This window comes from Jaculus jaculus (genome assembly GCF_020740685.1).
Source record: "Jaculus jaculus isolate mJacJac1 chromosome Y unlocalized genomic scaffold, mJacJac1.mat.Y.cur SUPER_Y_unloc_2, whole genome shotgun sequence".
Lineage (NCBI taxonomy): Eukaryota > Metazoa > Chordata > Mammalia > Rodentia > Dipodidae > Jaculus > Jaculus jaculus.
Window position 1 is genome coordinate 1974953 of NW_025423387.1, and position 22994 is coordinate 1997946.

Genomic DNA, 22994 nt, shown 5'->3' on the forward strand with positions numbered 1-22994 from the left:
TGTCTCATCGGCTTTACCGAAACTTCTCAAGTCGGGGAGTCTGTGGATCCCACACCTGTGTTCACAAGTCCTTGTCAGGACGTGGCGCCCACATTCCCGGCAGTATGGAGGCTGGGAAGTCTGAGTTTGTCACATGGCCAAGAGTTGGTCAAGAGAGTGTCAGTTATGGGTCTCCAAATCCCACAATCCTTCAGCTGGCCCGAGTTGACAAGTAGGTGCAGCCCAGGTGGGGGCGTGTCTTTCAGATGTGGAATAACAGCAAGTCAGCCATCAGATACACGTGGGCGAAGACCAGCGACTGCCACATTATTGAAGTGGAGCCCTGCACAGGGGTGATCGGTACCACAGGGCGGGCAGGGGGGTGTGTACCCCTCCCCGGGTAGGCTGCAGGAGGCATTAAACAGATGCCTGGAAGGCTCTGGATATCTTATGATCAGACACAGGCCAGGCCTGGGCTGTGTACCAGACAGGAAGTGATCCAAGGGCAGAACTCTGGGTCCCACAACGAAAGGAAACTGCCTGCTTCTGCCCTCCACCCTGCATTTCTCCTCTTTGACCAGAACCCAATGAAGTCGGAGATTTTGTGTTGAACTTTACCGGGGGTGTCCCTGGCCCAACCAGCCAGGATCTGTTGTGTGAAATCAGACACTCTCCGTGGCCAGAGGTTCTACACATTGAGGCAACCTTTAAGGTGTCCTGAGTGGGGACTGGGCATGCCCAGATTGGGGCAGGTGGTAGGGGACAAGCCCATTTCCAGGCAGGCAGCCAGTCAGTGACAGGCTCTTCTCCCTGTTTCAGGGGCCTGCCCTGGTCATCGATGTCCCAGCCCTTCAGTTTGATCTGCTCCGCCTGGGGCAGAAAGCCTCCCGCATCATCCACATCCACAACATCAGCCAGCTCCCTGCCATGTGACAGCTGAGGGAGAGCCCCCTCTGTGTGGCAGAGAGGGGCCAGGGCGTAAGTTGGGTGTGGCTGGCTCCAGTGGCGCTTCCTCCTCTGCCAGCCTCTCTCCCCCCACCCCCCAGACAGGTCCTCCCCACAGTGGAGTCCATCCTCCAGCCCCAAGTGAAAGGCCCAAGAATTCAGAAGCTCAGAAATACTATCACGCTCCAAAGGGAGCTTAAGCAGGCCACCTGCATACCTCAAACTCCAGGTTTTACTCTCTGTCAGAAGCAAGTAAAGAATCCCTCTTCTCATTGTATCAGAGCCCACTCCTAATATAAAACTAGGTAAAAGGGCATGAGATAGCCCTCAAGGATGGGAAATGAGTAATGAAGTGAACCACTTATTTGGTTTCTGTAAATAGCCTGCACCATAAGCCTTAATAGCCCACACTGTAAGCCTTAGTAGCCTACACTGTAAGCCTTAGTAACTCGCACCATAGGCTGTAGCAGCCTGCCTCAGACCACCAAGGTCATAGGAGGCTGATACCATACTGTTACCCCCACCTAAGGAATTGCACAAGTGCTGACCTCCAAGGTCACAGGAGACTGATACCACACTCTGCTACTCCCACCCAAGGACCTGCGCAAACGCTGACCACCAAGGTCATAAACTAATTGGCTTAGAAACTATGGGGTGGCACCAACTGACTGGCTAACACCCTGCGGGGCTCCTAATATTAGAAAATGATTGGTCTAAGGCACAGGCTTTGTTAGAAACCCTATAAAAACTGTCCTGTTCCTGCATTCAGGGCTCTGCAGTCCTCTACCCCTGTGCGGTGTACGACTGTGGGCCCCAGCGCGCTTGGAATAAAATCCTCTTGCAGTTTGCATCAAGACCGCTTCTCGTGAGTGAGTGATTTGGGGTGTCGCCTTATCCGGGCAGAGCGTGGGGACCCCCTGTGGGGGTTTTTTCCTACACAAGTTAACAGGCATTTCCTATTTTCTTTTCCCCCATCCAATGCACAGGTGGATGTGGCAGAGAGCGTCAGGCAGCTGGGATGAACTTCCAAGCCAGGCACAGTTATGGAGGAAGGGATTTCTTGACCCAGGGGAAGACCCAGGGAAAGTTCCATAATGGCAAAAGAAGTTGGCCCCCTTTTCACAGGGCCAAGCAGAGAGAGGCAGAGAGAGCCAGAGAGAAGCCACAAGCCATTAGCAAGCACACTTAGGAACCCCAGGCAGAGCTCAAGCAGCCTGCATGTCTTCAGACTGGAATTCCAAATCCACCCTCAGGCCTTAGGGCTGGACCCTAAGATCCCCCCAGTGACACCTCCTCCAGCCAGGTGGCTGCAGATCTAAACTGCAAACTTTAATAAAATCCTGTATTATTGGGGGCCATCCATTCAAACTACCATAGGGGACCCTGGGTGGGTTTTTCTCTCATGGCTTGTTGCCTGAGTCAGAAAGAAAACAGGCAGTGAAAAGGGCAGCTATTGCACCCAGGAAGCCCCCCAAGGCTTCTGTTGCCAAGATCCGGTTCCTTCTTCCTAGGGCTCACCTAGGGTTTTGATCCACCACGATAGTGTCAGTTCCAGTACCTGCCACCAGGTGGCGCGAGGCAGTTCAACCTCAGGGTTTCAGAAAGGAAGTTTAATTTAGGATTTTAGCTCAGTTGGTACAGCGCTTGCCCAGCCTTCACTAAACCCCGGGTTCAGTCCCCAATACCAGCCTAAGATGGGCAAGTTGGCACACACCTTTAATCCTAGCACTTGAGAAGTGTGCTCGGGAAGATCAGAAGTTCAAGGTCATCCTCAGCTCCATAGTGAATTTGAGGCCAGCTTGGGTGACCTGTCTAAAAAAAAAAAGATAATCAAAGAAAATTCAACTGCCATTTGCATTCGTGAACTCACTGTGGGGGTAAAGTGGTGGCAAGCTCAGCCATGTGGTGCTTCTAGGCATGTATGGCTCCTGGTTCCCCACTGCCCTGAATTCTCAGAAGGGAGAGGCCAAAGTGAGGGAAATGCCCCTTCCCGTTTGGCCTTTCACCGTCCTATGGCATATGTTCCCACTCGCCACTGTGGCCCACCCGGGGTCCTGGGCTACACAGGTGTCCCTTGTCTGAGCAGGGACAAGGTGAATGAGGAACACAGGCACGTTCAGACACTTGCTCTCTTTCTGTGTGCCTGGCTCGGGGTGTGCAGGCCTGCTGCTGTGTGGGCCCAGTTCTGTGACCCAGGGTCGGTGCAGAGGGGGCCCTGTCCATTGACAGCTGTCTTCCCTCGTCCAGTGTGCTGGCCCCGCAGCTGTCCGTGGACGGGAGCTGTCCGAGCTCCTCTCCCTCAGGCCGCCAGCGTTACTCCCCACCTCCAGCCCGGCTCCTCCTCTGCGCTCCACCTTTCAGATCTGCACCAGTGGGTGGGACCTCAGCCTTGTGTATTCCTTTACTTGGACACTTGGCTTTGGTTTTCTTTTCTTTTTTTTTTTAAATTATTTATTTATTTATTTATTTGAGAGCGACAGACACAGAGAGAAAGACAGATAGAGGGAGAGAGCGAATGGGCGCGCCAGGGCTTCCAGCCTCTGCAAACGAACTCCAGACGCGTGCGCCCCTTGTGCATCTGGCTAACGTGGGACCTGGGGAACCGAGCCTCGAACCAGGGTCCTTAGGCTTCACAGGCAAGCGCTTAACCGCTAAGCCATCTCTCCAGCCCTGGTTTTCTTGATTTTATTTATTTATTATTGTTATTTTGGTTTTTCGAGGTAGGGTCTTGCTCTAGCCCAGGCTGACCTGGATTCACTATGTTGTCTCATGGTGGCCTCAAACTCACAGCAATCCTCCTACCTCTGCCTCCTGAGTGCTAGGTGTGCACCACCCTGCCCAGATTTTTTTTTTTAAAATCTGTTGGGGTGGAGAGATGGCTTAGCGGTTAAGTGCTTACCTGTGAAGCCTAAGGACCCCGGTTCGAGTCTCGATTCCCCAGGACCCACGATAGCCATATGCACAAGGGGGCACATGTGTCTGGAGTTCGTTTGCAGTGGCTAGAGGCCTTGGCGTGCCCATTCTCTCTCTCTCTGCCTCTTCCTCTCTCTGTCTGTCACTCTCAAATAAATAAATAAATAAATAATAAAAATACAAATTTTATCTCTGTGTGTGTTTGTGTGTGTGAGAGAGAGAGGATCAGGATCTCTTGGTACTGCAAACAAAACACCAAACATATGTACCACTTTTTGCATGGATACTGGGAATTTGAACCCAGGCTAGAAGGCTTTACAAACAAGTGCCTTTAACCCCAGAGCCATCTCCCCAACCCCTTTGTCTGCTTCAGTCCTGAGATCCTCACCCAGCAGGGGCCCACAGCTGCTGCTTGCCTCCCCTGGGTCGTAGACATACAGGTAGCCAGGGGCCAGCTTGGGGGCGACCCTGGTCTGGCGTGCCTAGCCCTCAGTGCAGTTCTATGCGGCTCTCCCACGCTTCGCTCCTTATTCACCAACCCCCACGGATTGCCACTAGGAGTCACCCTTTGACATTGAGCCTTGGAGTGGCCAACTTCATCCTCTCGGGGAGTGCCAAGTGGTCGTCACCTTAGAGGCCTCGCACTGCCAGCGTCTGCAAACAGTCCTGCAGCTGGAGGTGGAAAACGGGACCTGGAGGTATGGGGGGGGGGTGGCGTGGGAAGATGCAGCAGACTGCAATCACAACATGTCTATTTCTTTCTAATATTTTATTTTAGTTATTTATGAGAGAGAAGGAATGAGTGAATGGGGGTGCCAGGGCCTCTAGCCACTGCAAATGAACTCGGGACACATGCGCCACCATGTGCACCTGGCTCACATGGCTACTGGGAATTAAACCTGGGTCCTTAGGCTTCCCAGGCAAACGATTTAACCACTAAGCCCTCTCTCCAGCCCACAGTGTGTTTATTGTATGTGTTCCTTTAGAGTTCAACACTAAGAGAGACTGAAAACATGCCCTCCAGAGCTCAGGGAACATTGTGGAAGAGGAGGCAAAAAGCATGTAAGAGTGCCAGGTGTGGTGGCACACGCCTTTAATCCCAGCACCTGGGAGGCAGAGGTAGGAGGATCGCCGTCAGTTCAAGGCCACCCTGAGACTACATAGTGAATTCCAGGGCAGCCTGAGCCAGAATGAGACCCTGCCTCAAAAAAAAAAAAAAAAAAAAAGAATATAAGAGCCACAAAGTGGGAAGGTATACTCTGAGGCACTGCCCACCACAGAGACTGGCACATTCATGATCCCACAGGAAATACCAATAACCCCACTGAAGAGAATGGGGTGGGGGAGAGGGAACATCAATCATTGTATGACTATTCCCTGATGGAAATATGACCATCAGGGAATAGTCATACAATGCAGTTCTCAATAAAAAATATTAAAATAATTTATGGGGGGTTTGAGGTAGGGTCTCACTCTAGCCTTATGTAATCTCTCAAACTCATGGCAATCCTCCTACCTCTGCCTCCCAAGTGCTGGGATTAAAGGTGTGCACCACCACACCTGGCAAAAAAAAAAAAATTAATTCTCTTAGCTGGGTGTGATGGTGCACGCCTTTAATCCGAGCACTCAGGAGGCTGAGGTAGGAGGATCACTGTGAGTTTGAGGCCAGCCTGGAACTACAGAGTAAGTTCTATGTCAACCTGGGTTATAGTGTGACCCTGCTTTGAAAATGATTTTTTTCTCTTAAACATTTCAATTTTAATTTATTACAAATTTTTTTTTTTTTATGAGAGAGAGAGAAAAAGAAGTGAGCACCAGGGCCTCTAGCCACTGCAATTAAACTCGACACATGTGCCACCTAATGAGCATGTGTGACTTTGTGTGCATGTGTCACCCTGTGCATCTGGCTTATGTGGGTTCTGGGGAATCAAACCTGAGTCCTCAGGCTTCACCTTAACTGCTAAACCCTTATGTATTTTTTTAATTTTCACATGCTCATTGTTAGCATATGCAAATGTGATTGGCCAGGCGTGATGGCGCACGCCTTTAATGCCAGCACTTGGGAGGCAGAGGTAGGTGGATTGCCATGAATTCAAGGCTAGCCTGGGACTGCAGAGTGAATTCCAGGTCAGTCTGGGCTAGAGTGAGACCCTACCTCGAAAAGAAATGTGATTAATTTTTGAATGCTGACCTTGTATCCTGTTATTTTGCTGGAATTGGTTTCAAGAGTTGTTTGTTTTTGAGATAGGCCAACCTTGGCCTGAAACTCACTCTGTAGACCAGGCCAGCCTTGAAGTTACAGTGATGGTCTTGCCAATCCCTCTCACGGGTTGGGATTGCAAGTGTGCACCATCATGCCTGGCTGTTTTTGTTTGTTTATTTGTGTGTGTGTATGTGTGTGTGTGTGTGTGAAAGAGAGAGAGAGAGATGTGGCCAGGGGTGGTGGTGCATGCCTTTAATCCCAGCACTTGGGAGGTAGAGGTAGGAGGATTGCCATGAGTTCGAGGCCACCCTGAGAGCACATAGTGAATTCCAGGTCAGCCTGGACTAGAGCGAGGCCCTACCTAGAAATATCGAGAGAGAGAGAGAGAGAGAGAGAAAGAGAGTGAGAGAGAGAGAGAGGGAGGTGGCGCCTGTGTGGCGGGGTGCGTTGTGGCCTGCACCTTCATGCCACTTGCAAATTGAGGTAGCTTTACTTCTTTTTTGGTCTGTGTGTCACACATCTATTTGTGTCCCAGCTACGTTCCCGTGTATGCCGAGGTGCAGCGGCCCTATGTCTACCTGCAGAGCAGCCATGTGGAGCTGAGTGACCTCTACACCGGCGTGCCCGTGAAGTCCACCGTTACACTCACCAATGGGACGCTCCTGCTCTCCCGGTTCCACTGGGGCAAGGTGAGTGAGCCCCCACGGTGGGGCAGCCCCGGACGCTCCTGGGGCGCTTCTCTGCACAACACGGGCTCAGCCTCCCTTCCACAGCCTGTCCATCTAGCCATAGCACAGAAAGGCTTGGCTCCTCAAAACAGCAACACAAGGGCTGGAGAGATGGCTTAGCGGTTAAGGTGCTTGCCTTAACTCATGTTCACATCTCCAGGTCCCATGTAGCCAGACGCACAGCGACACAAGCGCATAGCATCGCACGTGTGCACAAGGGGCGCACGTGTCTGGAGTTAGTTCTCAGTGGCTGAAGGCCCTGGCGCGCCCATTCTCTCTCTCAAAATTAAAAATTAAAAAAAAAAATACAAAACAGCAGCACAGCTGATCCAACAGTTCATGGCGCTGCTATGAAGGGGTTCCTGGTGAACACAGCCAGAGCCTCTTAGCCAGTGTATCCCATCACTGGTCCAGGAAGCTGCTGGAAGCTTAGTTGTGGCAGTGCCCCTGTGGTTGGCCGAGTCTCAGAGCATCATGGGAGATGGAGCCACACCCCTGTGCATCTCAGAAGCAGCGGCCTTGGAGCCGGGTAGCTCTGAGGCTTCCCAAGCAGCATTTCAGTCCCAGGCACCCCCGCAGGTGACCAGGGTTGGGAGGGAAGATTTATTCCTAGAAGTACACAGCCTGGCCATTTTGCTGCGGGTCCCAGTCTGCCAGCCTCCAGTGAGCACTTCGGGTGGACCTGGGGAGCCCCGCGTGAGACAACAGGCCCACTCCTGTGTCTGGCAGCTCCTGGGGACCCAAGCAGCCTTGTGTACAGTGACAGTCTCCCCCATACATGGCCTGTTGGGCCCCAACGAAGAGCGCCACATACACTTGGAGTTGACTGCCCACACCCAGGTGAGTAAAACTGTGGGGACCCAGTGACTGGGAAGGCATCCTGCCAACCGTTGGTGCCTGTGAATTATTCCCAGGAAAACTACCTCAGCCCCCACTCCTGTTTCTCACGAGGAGGAAAAGGAGTTCCTACATTGGGGTTTTGAGGTCCTCATTCAATCTAGACCTACTGTTTAGGAACACAGGTCCCGAGAACTTGGAGTAAGCCCACTCTGCCACCAGTGCTAACCTTCTCCGGCCACTGCCTGGGGCCACAGGGAGTCCAGCTATTCAGCTTGCCAGAGATTCAGGGCTGCTTGGAGCAGGCACTGTGCTGGGTGCTTCTGGGGGAAGCCAACAGGTGGCCGGGTCTTCCCAGGGCCTCAGCTTCTCCTTGGAGCAGCCCAGAGACGCGCCGTCAGGGTGGAACATGCTTCGTACCCGGGGTTGCCGGCTGTCCCGGTCTGCTGTTTCTGGGAGGAGAGAGGGGTGTGAAGCCGCACGCAGACACAGTTCCTGGCCGACAGTTCCTGGCGGGTGGTGAGCACGCTTGCCCTTAGCCTGGGCTGCAGTCCTGTGCACAGCAGACCTCCCCTCCCTCATCGGAGAGCACACCCTGCTTTCCAGAGGTTGTTTTGAGGCATCTTCCTCCCGGGGGGCACGCTCAGGCAGGCGAGGTGGACTCCGGCAGCCAGGAACCTGGAGGAAGGGCCAGGTTTCTGGATCCGGGGCGGGGTGGGGGGCTTCGTGTATCCCAGCAGGTGGCTGACCACAGATACTGTTCCTCAGAGTGGAGCCTGGGTAGCCGCTAAGGCCTTCGTGTTGACGCAGTCAGAGCAGTGGAGGACAATCTGGCTAGATCTTCTGAGATCCCAACCCAGCATCTGAATCCTTGCCGCGCCTTTCTTGTAGGAAGAACTGACCGATCTAGTCCTTCCTTGTCACGTGACAGGCATGGAGGAGCCACTGGTCCTGGGCATCTCTGGGAAGCCTCAGGGGCTGCAAGTGACCATTGCCATCTCTGTGGAGGGCTCTGATAGGTGAGCTCAGGGTGCGGGCAGCCACACAGAGAAGTGGCATTGCCATCTCTGTGGAAGGCTCTGATAGGTGAGCCCAGGGTGGGGGCAGCCACACAGAGAAGTGGCATTGCCCAACAGCCCCCAGCTGACTCATACAGTTAGGAGAAAGCCGCAGGACTGTCGTAAGGTCTTTCCACCTGGGGGAGCAGAGCCCCCTCTCTACCTGACACCTCTGTGTGACCCTTCCCCAGTACTTGGAGGCATGCTGTCCAGGCAGGTAAGAGATAACAGGCAACAGGCTGTGGGTTTTTCATACAGGACCCCAGCAACTGAGAGACATGCGAGTTTGACCTCACCAGGGCTTTCTGTAGTTGGTGGCCTCTCTTGCCAGTGTGAGCTGGCAGGAAGGGCAGGCTCCATGAGGTGGGGTTTCTGGATAGGACCCATACCCCACCCAGGGTGGTTCTCTGAGCAGGACCAAGGGTGGCAGGTAACATAGCATCCATGGGCTGGGGACAGTGTTTCCAGCACACAGCATTGGCCAGGCCACGCCAAGGAGCTTTGCCTGGACTTTGGCTCGAAGGTACCTCTGAGGACCTGTGTGACCCACCAACTCATCCTGACTAATTGCTCCCCGATAGAGACCCCTTTCACTCTCATGTTTGAGTACTTCGGGAGCCCCCAAAGCAGCCTGAGCAACAAGACCAGCCTGTAAGTGTCTCCATCGGGGGGGTTTTCCAGTGTGCATGTGGCCATGGCGGGGGAGGTTACCCTGTTGGGCCTCTGTGGCTTGGGTGGTCAGAGGCTTGTTGGTGCAAGAGAGGGAGTCACAGGTAGATGTAAGGAGATGGCTCTTGTTACCCACCTCGCAGATCCCCCCCACAGATCCACAGTTGGGTCTGTGGAGATGCCGGCCCCTTCTTAGCCTGGCCTCCCAGGTGAGAGGCTCCTGAGAGCAAGCAAGGGGGGCGGGTGGATGCGGGAGCCATTTCCTACATAGACAGAGGGAACTGCAGGCGGTGGTGTGGAGTGAGGCTTGGGAACAGGGACTGCCCTGGACACGGGGTCACAGATTTGAAGTGACGGACAGAAGGGCGAGGCGGGGAAGAGCTGTCACATGGATACAGTAGAAATCAGAGGCACTGTGGCCAAGCTGGAACCTGGAGCGCCTGGGGTGTGCTTGTCAGTTTCCTCTCTCTCTCTCTCTCTCTCTCTCTCTGTCTCTCAGTCTGGCTCTTTCTCTCACTTTCTTTTCCTGTCTTTCTCTCTCTTTGTGGTTTGTGTCAAACCAGCTAGTACTGGGTCATAAAATATGATTATTAAATATTTAAGATTTTAGAATGGAATTTCAAAGGGAAAAGTGTGGGGGGGGAGGGAGTGAATTACCATGGGATATTTTTTTATAATCATGGAAAATATTAATAAAAATTTAAAAAACAAAATAATAAAATAAAATAAAATTTAAAAAATATTTAAGATTTTTGCAAAACAATAACTTGAAATTAGCCAGGGTAAAAATACTTATATGACAGAAGATGGCAAAATCTATAATGTAGACTGTTTCCCCTACTGGAGCCCATGTACCAGTGTACAGTGTGACAGTCACCATCTAACCTACACAGGGAAGCCCGACCTAAAACCCACTGTGTGTCTGTGGGGAAGCCCCAGAAGTTCTCTCAGTCATTAGCTTTCTACTCTAGCCATTAGCATAGCCCCGAGGTGCTGGAAATAGGCCTATGACAAAATGCTGGCCAAGAGTTGGGGACGCGAGTCTGAGTTTGATATGAGCATCAGGGCCCTGGGGAAGGGATCCCTGACACAGAGCCCACCTCGATTTCCACTTCACGGGGGGGCAGTACTTATAACTTCAGGGCGGCTGGGGGCTAGTGGGGAGGGTAGGAGCTCAGCGGGAACGAGCTAGAATATGAGGTCAAGGGAGGACCTGCAAGCTTCCCCGGGTAGGGCAGGCAAGGTCACCCACCCCTGCTGGGCACCAGCCTACATATTACTAGCATAGCTTGGGACATGGGAGGACTCAGCTACTCTGGTACTGTTTTCCATGTCCGTTGGTGAAGCCCCGACATGCCGCCGGCCCTGCTAAAGTCAGCACACATCAAGAAGCACTTGGCCAAGAAAGAGCACCTGGGTAAGGGACACGGAGTGTGGCTGCTGAGCCTGGGGCCATGGCCAGCGCTGTTTGCATGCAGACATGTGTGTGGCATGCGAGCATGTGTATGTGTGTCCATATGCGTGTGGATATGTGCGTGTAGGTATAAATGTACGTGCATGCACATGCCTATGGAGACCCAAGGCCAACATGGGGTGTCTTCCTCAATTCTCTATGATTTAACTTTTTAAATATGTTATTTTTTTTTTATTTATTAGAGAGTGAGAGAAAGGGAGAGAGAGAGAGAATGGGTGCGCCAGGGCTTCTTCCAGCCACTGCAAACGAACTCCAGACTCATGCACCACCTTGTGAATCTGGCTTATGTGGGTCCTGGGGAATCGAACCTGGGTCCTTTGACTTTGCAAGCAAACACCTTAACCACTAAGTCATCTCTCCAGCCCTCCAGTTAAACTTTTTAACAAATATTATTTATTTATTTATTTGCAAGCAGAGCAGGAGAGGGAGAGGGAGAATGGGTAGGCCAGAGTCTCTTGCCACTACAAACTCCAGACACAGATTCCACTTTGTGCATCTGGCTTCACATGGGTTTTGAGGAATCCAACCCAGGCCACCATCATCAGGCTTTGCAAGCAAGCGCCTTTAACCACTGACCCACCTCTCCAGTCCCATTTTAATTTTTACAATATTTTTATTAACAACTTCCATAATTGTAAACAAGATCCCGTGGTCATTCCCTCCCATTTTAATTTTTTTAAGGACAGAATCTGTCATCAAGCCTGGAGCTCACTGATTTGGCTAGGCTAGCTAGTCGGCAAGTTCCTGGGGCCCTCTTGTCTCTACCTCCCCAGTAGTGGGATTACAGGCCTGTCCTGCCATGCCTGGTTTTCACATGGCTGCAAGGAATGTGAACTTGGGCCCTCGTGCCTCGCAGGACAAGCACTTTACTGATGGAACCGTCTCCCCAGCCACAGAGCTGTGTTTCCCACGGCCTTCTGAGAATGTGGACCAGCACCCTCACTGGGACCAAGGGCTCCTCTCTGTCCTCATTGAGGCCCCCAGATGACCCATGCTGTCTCTGTGATGAGCCCCCTTTCCCTGCCAGGGCTGAGGCACGGGTTTGATTTGAACAAGTGGCAGCTCATTAGAGAAGGCAGTGCACGGGGACAGGCTAGCCAGGCAGGGCCATGGAAACTGGCCTGAGATGGCCACTTAACTAAAGAGAAGCTGGTGGCTCACCAAGGACCAGTGCTTTGCCAACACCCTGAGGGTTTAGACCTTGTGGTGGTTTGAATGGCTGTCTCCTAATACATTCAGGAGTTTTGTGCTGGTGGTGGTGGTTGTTGGTTTGTTTGTTTGTTTTGTGGGGGGGGGGGATTCAAGGTAGGGTCTCGCTGTAGCCCAGGCTGACCTGGAATTTACTATGTAGTCTCAGGCTGGCCTCGAACTCATGATGATCCACCTACCTCTGTCTCCCAAATACTAGGATTAAAGGTGTGTGCCACCATGCCTGGATTCTTTTTACACTTTTTTTTTTTGGTATATTCAGTAGTTTATTAAAGCTGGTAACTTAGCTCTCCAGCTGCCTGGCTGGTGGAGGTGTCACTGTGGGTGGATCCCAGGGTCCAGCTTATAGCGATGGTGGTGGGTTTTCTCTCTGCATGGACCTGTGAAAGTGGGCCAGGTTCTTATGCCATTAGGGAACTTCCCCTGGGTCTGTAAGCGTCAGTAAAGATCCCTTGCTCCCTAACTGTGCTTGGTCTGTGGGTTCATCCCAGCGACGCGAAGCTGACTGCACAGATGCCATCCTCAGGCCCAGCTCTGAGCCTCCATTCCTGGTTCTCTCCTAGATTTTATGGACAGCATGTTAGCTCACAAGAAGGGAGCTGCTTTCTTCCCTCACGTTTCCCAGGGTGTGCTGAGAGCCTACCAGAAGTTGAGCATTGGCATCACAGGCTGTGCCAACATGTGGGGCAAGTACTGGGACAACCTCCTATGCACGGTAAGGGTACACAAGTGGGCACACGTCCTCTGGTCGCCTCTCCACCAGCCTCAGCCCTCAGCCTCCCAAAGCTCACCACATTGCGAAGTGATGCTCGCCGATGTCTGGGTGGGCATTTGCATCTGTTGTAGCCTCTGGGGTCAAAACTGACATGGTTCAGGCAGGAGGGTTCCTCAGGAGCTGTGGAGCCCTCTCCACTTTGCTTACACCCCACCATGTGGTGCCGAGCTGGGGCCACAGGGAGGAGGGCAGGAAGTTGTGAGCTGCTGGCCAGGTCAGATATGGAGAGAGGGAAAGGAGCTGAGGGCCGGGGACAGCCTCCCACTCTCGGCCTCGCTCAGCCCTCCGTGCATCTGGTCATTTCCTCTCTGCTCCCTGTTCACTCCTTCACTCAGCACACACGGAGCCCCACTATAAACATGGTGTGGAATAAAACAGCAGATGGTGCCAGCAAGGAGCTCGTGGCTTACTGCAGATCAATGACATGTGCACATGAGACCCTACTCTGTTTAACATAGGTCTTTGTGAATGATTTAGTAAACCGAACTTGTTAGCTATAGTAGATACTCACTTTAGACTATTTTTCTTCACTTTTATTTTATTTTTTTATTTTATTTTATTTTATTTTAATTTGAGAGTGACAGACACAGAGAGAAAGACAGATAGAGGGAGACAGAGAGAATGGGCGCACCAGGGCTTCCAGCCTCTGCAAACGAACTCCAGATGCGTGCGCCCCCTTGTGCATCTGGCTAACGTGGGACCTGGGGAACCGAGCCTTGAACCGGGGTCCTTAGGCTTCACAGGCAAGCGCTTAACCGCTAAGCCATCTCTCCAGCCCTTCACTTTTTATTTTTATTTTATTTATTTATTTATTTACTTATCTACTTATTTATTTATTTATTTATTTATTTATTTATTTTTGTGTCTCCTAACAGAATTTTATAAGGATAAAACAAGGCCAGGGCACCCAGAGGCCATCTGTGTAGACTTTTCTTTTTTTTTTTAATTTTTTAATTTATTTTTTCTCAATTTTTATTAACATTTTCCACGATTATAAAAAATATCCCATGGTAATACCCTCCCCCATCAACACTTTAGACTATTTATAGTATCTATGACAAGTCCTTGACCTCAAAGGGAAAAAGGCTTGAGTAGGTGACCCAAAGAACAGCAGCCCATGTGGCCAAGAAACACACAGCTCTGTCAGCATCTCTAGTGATGGAGGGAATGCTGAGTCAACTAATCATGAGACCCTGGCTTTGACAGATCAACAAGGTCTTTAAGAATTGGTGAGGGCCTGGAGACATGGCTCAGGGGTTAAGGTGCGTGCCTGCAAAGCCCAGTAACCCAGGCTGTCTTCCCCAGTTCCAAGAAAAGCCAGACGCACAAAGTGGGGGTCGTTTGCCATGGCTCGAGGCCCTGGTGCACCCACCGATCTTCTCTCCTCTCTGTCTCTCTCTCTCCTCTCTGCCTGAAAACAAATAAATCCAGGTTGGTGGAGAGGGTACTCCTGAGCCTGGCGGTGGGGGATGGTGATGGCTACGCAGCTCCTGGAAGCAGTGTGAGTGGATCAATGACCCCCCACCATGCTGCATTTTCATGCCAGCGTTGCTCGTCACAGAGGAAACAGTGTGAAGATCCGGGCTCATCACTGAGGGCGGACAGCACTATCAGGCTGCACACCTGCAGTGGGGGCCCCTAAAGCCCACCTACAACGCTACCAACCAGGGGTGTCCAACCTTTTGACAACGTGACACGAGGCTGTCACCCACAAATGTTTTGGGCCACATGCATGGCTGTCCTGGAAGGCATGTGGCCCATGGACCACAGGCTGGGCACGCCCGCTAAGCCTTATATAGTAAAGTTCTCTATGTTGCTAAGAAAAGAAAAAAGAGGCTGGGTGTGGTGGCGCACGCCTTTAATCCCATCACTCGGGAGACAGAGGTAGGAGGATCGCCATGAGTTCGAGGCCACCCTGAAACTACTTAGTGAGTTCCAGGTCAGCCTGGACTAGAGTGAAACCTTACCTCAAAAACACAAGCAAAAGAGAGAGAGTGACCGCTCAAGTCTGTTAGACAGGAAGGAAGGGTGTAGGGCTGCACACTAAAATGGCAACAGTGCCAGATGTTGAGGCACATCTGTAGTCCCAGGGTTCAAAGTCATCCTCAGCTATCTAGTGAGTTCAAGGCCATCCTGGACCACATGAGAACCTGTCTCAACATACATGAATAAATAAATAAATGTGACAGCAGGCCCTGCTTGGGGGTAGGATTACAAGATTACTTATGATGTTCCTAAATAGATGAGCATTTATTACATTTAATTAGCATAAAGCTCTTTCCATGTGGAGTATATGGAAGTCTGTCACTGGGAAGGGGCTCAGAGGGGAAGAGCCCTCGCCAGGCTAGCGCGAGGCCTGAGAAGCACACCTCCACCCCCACGTCAGAATCTGCACGTGGCCACACGCAGCTGCTGCAGCCCTCGTCCTCTAGTGGGCAGAGGGTGGGCAGATGGGAGACTTGCTGGGCTCCCTGATCAGGTTGTCTCACTGACAAACACTGGCAGCTCAATTGACTCAAGGAGACAGGGTGGAAGGCGCAGAGGACACTCTGCTTGTCCGCGGGCCTCCACATGCGTGCGCCTCTGCATACATGGGCACACACCGTGCATACGCTTGCCACATCTGCACCACACCACATGCCTTCTACACGCACATGCCCCCCAAAAAGAGGAGACAATGCCTACAGCAGTCAGGTTCACATTGCTGCCAGAAATCACCTGACCAAGAGCAGCTTGTGGGTAAAAGGGTTTATTTTGGCTTACAGACTCGAGGGGAAGCTCCACAATGGCAGGGGAAACGATGGCATGAGCAGAGGGTAGACATCACCCCTTGCCAACATCGGGTGGACGGCAGCAACAGGAGAGTGTGCCACACACTGGCAAGAGGAAGCTGGCTATAACACCCATAATCCCAGCAATAGACTGACTCCAAGGAGGCATTAATTCCCACATTGCCTTCAGTTGGGGACTTAGCACCCAGAATACTTAAGTTTATGGGGACACCTGAATCAAACCACCACAATACCAGAACTGATCAAAGGAGCTATCAGGGACCAGAGGCTTGAGGCTGGCGCATCACTGGAGGTGGCTGGCGGGGGGGTGGGGGGGGGTGCAGGGCAGAGAACAAAAACATCCGGGGAGGGGCTGGGGTAAGGCAGCCCAGGGTTGAGATGTCTGTGCGGGAAAGTGGGAATTGGCGGTGATGCTGGGCTGCTGGGCTCCACTGGCGGGGGCAGGTAGTGCTGAGGGAAGGACCAGGCCTGCTGGTTCCTCCCAAGGGGTCAAGGAGGAAGATGAGCGTTGGAGGACTCAGACCTCTCCTGGCTACTGGAGAAAAACCACACTGAGTCGGGAGTCTTTTCGAGGCAGGAACTCGCTTTATTGCTATGAGCAGCTGCCTATATCATGTTGCGGACGAAGGCGGGGATTTTAGGATGGGGGTGGTAAGGAGGTAAGGGCCAGTAGTAAACTGTAACTATTGAAATGGTAATTACAATTGCCGCGGAGGTGGCAGGCCAGAAGCCATTAGGCATCTTGCTGAGTCCTGGCTGGCCAGAGACAGGTCGCCAAACTTTAGCTAGGCTCAGGAAGTTCCACTAGACCCCACGCCTGGGCCTTTCAGGGCCCAACACTGGGCTTAGCTGGGAGCAAGCTGCGGAGATGCTGGGCTGGCTGGACACGGGGAGGCCTGGCACGGAGGGGTTGCCACAGCGGCCGGTGACCAGAGGCTGGTGTGCGCGGGTGGGCGACCTGCCGCTGATGGTCATCCCAGTGCACATGGCAGTGGTGGGATGCCCTGTCAGCACTGTGAGGAACATCCACTCCATGGCTCACCTGTACCAGAAGGAGCCTATGATCAGGTACTCACCTTCAGCCTGTCCTCCTCCATGCGCCCCTGAAGCCCTCCACCCTCCAGCCTGGGTTGCTTATGCCAGCTCTTGGCTTCCCAGCTGACACAGGTTCCCTCTGGTGCCACCTTTATAAAAGGAAGTTCCAGGGTGGCACATCCCTGAAAGAAGCATCAGGGGACATGGCCACCACCCTCCACCATTTGACTATCTGTGAGGAGTTTGGGGGGGGGGGCAGAAAGTGGTCCAAGGTGGCACCAGACATGGGCATGTTGACACGAATGAGCCTGGACCCACCCGACCAGTGCAGCTTGGGAGACGGGGGTGGGGAACAAGGTGACGGTTTACCTGGCACTGTCTGGGGAAGGCCTGAAGCCCTGGGTCTTGGTGTAACTAGGGTGACAACAGACCACTGGTGCCTCACTGTCCCATGCTCCCCTCAGAAATCTCCCTGCCTGTAAGGTGAATGCTGCATGGATCTGGCCTCTCTCCCTCCAGGTTTGGGACCCAGGTCTCCGGAGGAGACACCGTCTCCAGAACCCTCCGCCTGTATAACTCGAGCCCCTGTGGTGAGTCGCTCACGCACTCATCGGGATGGAGGGCCTGGAAGAGAGGAAGATGGGGCTCAGAGACGCCCATGACCAGGACTGTGGCTTTCAGGTGGCCTGTGGCTCCCGAGGGAGGCCTGAAGGCCCAGGTAGAGAGGTAACCCTGCCAGTCCAGGTTGTCAGAGCCACCTCTGTCCCTGAAGATGGGTCTTTGCCTAACCTTGGCTCTGCCAAGATCAGTGGGGTCCCAGAGCCCTGCTGTCACCAGGGTCACTGTACTTTGGAACAGACATGTCCACAGGGTCACTTTTCTCATGCCTCCAGTCAGCATTCCCTGAGCTACAGGCCAGTTGTGTGGGGGCTGGAGACACTAAGGGAACAGAACAGCAGGGGCTGTGCTCGCTCGGGACACCCACCCTGACAGCAGTGTGCCCCGTGCAGCGGGCCAGTGTGCGAGCGGAAGCTCCGGGGATAACCTCTCTTCCCTGCAGGAGCCACTCAGGCTGAACTGGGGGGAGAGGGCCAAGCAGTGAGGACAGGAAGGATGTGTGGTAAAGTCACAGAAAGATGTAGACATTCAGAAAAGAGGAATGCTGTAGCAGTGACCTTATCGTTGCTGGAACAAAACACCTGACCAGAAGCAGCTTATAGAAGGAAAGGGTTTATTTTATTTACTTATTTATTTGCAGAGAGAGAGAGAGAGAGAGGGAGAGAGGAGAGGAACAGACAGTGTGTTTGCACCAGGACCTCCAGCACTGCAAACACACTGCAGACACACGTGCCGCTTGGAGCATGTGGCTTTACATAGATACGGGGGAATAGAGCCCAGGTAGGCTTGGCAGGCAGGTGCCTTCACCGCCGAGCCAGCTCGCCAGCCCCAGGGAAAGGGTTTTCTTCTGCTTACAGTTTGGGGGCATGTCTCAGGGCAGGAGCAGAAAGCTGACTCACCCACTCGCAGAGCAGCAGGAAGGAAGGAGGAAGAAGAGCTGGCAGGGGTCTGGGCTAAGGAACCGCCAGGCCCATCCCCAGTGACACACCTCCTCCATCCAGGCTGCACCCCGCAAAGGCCCAACAACCTTCCCAAAATGTCACCAGCTGCGCCACCATGCCCAGCTTATAAATAAAAATATTTTAAGGAAGCTCTCAAAAAAAGGAAGAAGAGCCAGGCATGGTGGTGAATGCCTTTAATCCCAGCACTTCGGAGGCAGAGGTAGGAGAATTGCTGGACCAGAGTGAAACCCTACCTCAAAAAAAAAAAAAAAAGGAAGTAGAAAAGTAAATGACAAATTGGAATAAATCATAAATAAGATGAAAAAACTATGTGGACTGGACTGACTTCCTATTAAAAGATAGAGAACAAAAACAAAAAGAGAGAGAGAGAGAGAGAGATAAAGAAAGAGAGCAACTGGACAGGTGATGTAGGCCTGTAATCCCAGTTACTTGGGAGAACAAGGCAGGATGATCACAGTTCAAGACTTACCTGGATGAGTTCAAGACCAGCCTGGGCAATTTAGTGAGACCAGCCTCAAAATGAGAGGTGAAAGAAGGACCAGGAGACAGCTCAGGGTTGAGCACTTGTCTAGAGTGAGCAAGGCCCTACATTCAGTCCCTGGAACTACAAAGCAAGACAAAAAGCCCAGAGAAAATGTGTTTGAGCTTTCCTTTTGCCTATGTGTATGCGTGTTCATGTGTGTGAGATCACATGTGTGCAGATGCATGTGGACCTGTGTGCATGTGGAGGCCAGAGACTGACAGACAGCAGGTATCTTCCTTGATCTACTTTTCATTCTTTGAGAATAAAACTGAACCTGGAGCTCACTGACTCAGTTAGACTTGCTAGCCAGTGGGATGCTGGGACCGTCCTGTCTTTGCTGCCTCGGAGCCACGGCCAGCTGCCCGTGTGGACCCCGGGGATCCGAGTTCAGGTCCTCATGCTCGTACGGCAAGCACTTTAACAGCTGAGCCATCTTTCTAACCCAACTTAGGTTTTGCAAAAGTTAAGCTGCTGGGCTGAGACTGTCAGTGGATCAAGTGGTTCAAGTGTTTGCCTTGCAAACACATGGACCTGAGTTCAATCCCCAGTTACCACGTAAAATGCTGAGTGTGGTGACATGCACTTATAATCCAAGTGCCAGGGTGGCCAGGACAGGGGGGGTGCATGGATTTCACTGGGCAGCCAGTCTGGCTTACTTGGTGAACTCTAGGCCAATGAGAGACCCTGTCTCAAAAGATGTGCACTATATTACTGAGAATAACACCCAGTTTCCTGTGGCCTCCACACACATGCACACACACACACACACATGCACAAACACGCACACATACACAAAAGGAACAAGTTCAGCTGCCCAGTGTTTACGTCACAGTAGAGATGAAAGCCGAATACCAGTAATGAAGGGATCCACTAGGGTAATATTAATATTGTATCCTCATTAATATTATAATATTAACATAAGGCAAGGTGAACTTTTATTTCATTATTTATTCATTTATTTATGAGAGAGAGAGAGAGAGAGAGAGGGCATACCAGGGCCTCCAACCACTGCAAACAAACTCCAGATACACAGGACCATGTTGTGCATTTGGCTTACATGGGTTCTGGGGAATTGAACCTGGTTCCTTAGGCTTTGTAGGCAAGCACCTTAACCACTAAACCATCTCTCCAGACCCACAAGGTGGACTTTAAAGTCAGCAGTATTAAACTAAGGGAGCCAAAGAAGAACTCTACAGTTCAGAATGAGAAGACCCAATGTGCAAGTGCATGGAGCAATAGAACAGGCAAAACATAATTAATGCAAAACTACTGGAGATGGAGGAGACAGCAGACTACGCCACACTTACTGTCTGCAGAGTCAGTAGCTCAGGAGTCTCAGTCTCCCCAATGGATGCATCTTCTCGGGGTTACCAATGCAGCTAAAAATGTCAGGCTTGTGCTCTGCACCTTGCCACTGAGCCCGCTGTCTCGGGAGAAGCCAGCCTTGGAATCGGGGTGGTTTGTGAACAGGATGCTCCCCAGAGGCTCATGTGCTTCGAGTCCTTGCTCCACAGCTGGTGACACTTTGGGAAGGTTGTTGGGCCTTTGCAGGGGTGCAGCCTGGATGGAGGAGGTGTGTCACCAGGGGTGGGCCCCCATCTTCACCTTATTCTCCACCCCTTGTATTTTGCAGACATCGCCTGGACTGGCAGACCTATGTTCCAGAAGACAGGGATGACCGGCTGTTAGAGCTGCTGGTGTTTTACGGGCCACACTTCCCACTGCGGGACCATGCTGGAAATGAGCTCGTGTGCCCTGAGTCCCCAGAGGCCAGCATACTGTCATCCGCAAGCCCCTTCGACAGATCAGAATCCAGCCAGACAACCCCTTCTTTGGTGAGCAGGGGAGTGGGGTGAGGTGGCCTGGCCTCTTGGTCCAATGAGGCGTGGTCTGCGTGAGCCTCAGTGACTCCTTGGTGTTAGATGGAGGAGAGCTCCACTACCAGCAACAAGGCACAAGGACACATCATCTCAGTTATCCTGCAGGGGCATGAGGGGGTGCCCTCTGACTGCCCATACCACATCAGCCCCAAGCAAGTGGTGAGTCGGGCAGGGCTGGGTGCTCTCACAGAGCTGCCCCAGCCTGTGGGTGGGCACTGGTCAAGGCTGAGACAAGTGTGTCCGTGCCAGGTGGTCCCAGCTGGAGGCAACAGCACCATCTGCGTCTCCTTCATGCCCACGGTGCTTGGCCCCACTGTCCTGGACAAGGCGGTGTGCACCGGCTACGCCCTGGGCTTCATGAGCTTGGACAGAGTGGTGAGCAGCCCATCCTGATAGGTGGGGAACCATGGTCACCATCTCTCTCCCCTGGGTGTCCCAGCGCCTACTTGGCCCAGGGACCTATAGGGTTTGTGAATGACCAAAGACCACGCAGGACCACTGTGAGGCAAGGAAAAAGCTGTTTACTGGGGCCGGAGTTGCGGGCTGCCTCATGGGAGGAGAGAGCGGAGCACAGCCCACCTGAGTTTTCAGGTCTGGGTTGTTCAGTTGGGGGAAGGTGAGGAAGGAAAAAGAACTTGTTTGTTAGGTTGAATAGAAAGGTTGCTGTAGGGAGATCATGACATTGACCATTTAAAATAGCCAGGGCGTGACACCAGACCACTGACCAGGTGATATAGGAGATAAGGGGGCAGGAAACCATGACCTGGGGCATTGTTAGGCAAGGAGGAGATAATGACCAGGTAATGTCTTGAAGACTGTGGGCAGCCCACTTCCCCATGCCTCCTTCAGCATTTTGCTGACCATGGGGACTCCATCTTGGGAGCCCATCCCCACCTAACAGGACCACCAGTGATAGCGGTGGTGGATTGGACTCTGCAGGCAGAAAGGGAGATTCCAGGCCGGAGGCAACGTCTGCAGGACTTCGACGTGGGTCCCCTGAGACTAGACCTGCATGGACACGTGCGGTGTGCGCAGTGAGTCAGCTGGGCTGCCCTGTCCCCGTCCATCCCTGCTATGGGAGCAAGCTCAGTGTCACCGGGGTGGCCAGATAAGGTCAGGGATAGGAGAGAGAAGGAATGAGCAGAGAAACACTACCAGGAACCAGGGTGCAGGGAAGGGCAGATAGGGAGCCCAGGTGTCTTGCTGCCCAGCAGTACCTGTCACGCGGCAGGCTAAGTGTAGAGCTGGATAGCAGTGGCTACTTGGAATTCCGGTGCCAGGCCAGCGACCTCATCCCCAGTCAGCCCTGCTGCGGGGTAAGTATGCTGCCACTGCAGCCCTGCCGACTGACGTGGGCCTCGGATGGACCCTTGACCTTTCTGGGGCATAATCTGGGCCCCCTCCCCAGAGCCATGGGCCTGAGGGGCGGGGGAGCCCATGCGTCACTGCAGTCTCCAGCCTCTGTGGCTGCTAGGTGCCCAGCGAGCTGCTCACCACCCGCCACCTGAAACTGATCAACAACACGGAAATCCCACACTACTTCCGGCTTCTGGTCTCCAAGCCCTTCTCTGCATCTCGACACGGGGCTGCCAGCCGGGGCCGCAGAGCCAGCCGGCGGAAGAGTGAGGAGGAGCTGGCGCTTGGCTCCCAGGAGAACATGCTGGTCAGTGCAGCCCGCGGCCCCCGTGCCCCGCTTGCTCACGGGCGTTCAGGTCACACACCCGCACACCCTGCTCACATGTCTCACCCAGGTGCAAACAGACTTGCGACTTTCCGCCCACAGGCCTTCCTGGCTCATACCTGGAATGACAAAACAGATGTAGTTCACATACCCATATGTGTTCCAGAAACACTGCCACATGTTCTGTGTGTGTGTGTGTGTGTGTGATGTCCCCAACATCAGTGCCCCGGTAGAGGTCAGAGGATACCCATGAGCATACCTCTACTGCACACCTGACTCTCCTTTCTTACATCCCCTTGCTTAAGGGTTAGCGCCCTGCCTCCGGGACACCCCTGGCTAAATCACCACAAATGCAAGGCGTTCCAGGACCCAGGCTGACTCACCCTCTTCTAACAGCAATCACGGGAGCCCGGGTTTCAGAGGTGGGCTTGTCCTGGAAATGCCAGGGCCTCACTGCCAGCCATCAGCTGCCACTTCCTTTTGTCCTGAGGCGCCTGACATGGGGATGGGCCGCGGGCCTGGTGGAGGCGGGTGTGTGCACAGCCCTTCCTACATGGCAGCTGCTGGGCAAGCACGTGTTCACCAAGAACCGCTGGGCAGGCAGTGGGCCTCTCCTGCCCCGCAGGCCCTTTCCCCCCTTGCTGGCCTCCCTGTCTGCCGATGGCTTCAGCGCTCCAGCGGGGCGGCGCACTTGCACTGCACATTCTGGGGTC

The 22994-nt window shown here is 53.0% G+C and overlaps 1 protein-coding gene across 1 annotated transcript in view; it reads left to right on the forward strand.

The window, feature by feature from the left end:
* Positions 1-22994, forward strand: part of LOC123457176 (deleted in lung and esophageal cancer protein 1-like) — a 130226-nt gene that overhangs the window by 103377 nt on the left and 3855 nt on the right. The window contains 18 exon segments of the mRNA XM_045141182.1: positions 246-339; positions 561-691; positions 799-957; positions 4396-4535; positions 6576-6729; positions 7498-7608; positions 8497-8624; positions 9123-9314; positions 10679-10749; positions 12579-12729; positions 16531-16650; positions 17137-17211; positions 20354-20555; positions 20643-20759; positions 20850-20975; positions 21540-21634; positions 21832-21916; positions 22075-22263. Coding sequence (XP_044997117.1) covers positions 246-339; positions 561-691; positions 799-957; positions 4396-4535; positions 6576-6729; positions 7498-7608; positions 8497-8624; positions 9123-9314; positions 10679-10749; positions 12579-12729; positions 16531-16650; positions 17137-17211; positions 20354-20555; positions 20643-20759; positions 20850-20975; positions 21540-21634; positions 21832-21916; positions 22075-22263 — 2340 coding nt within the window.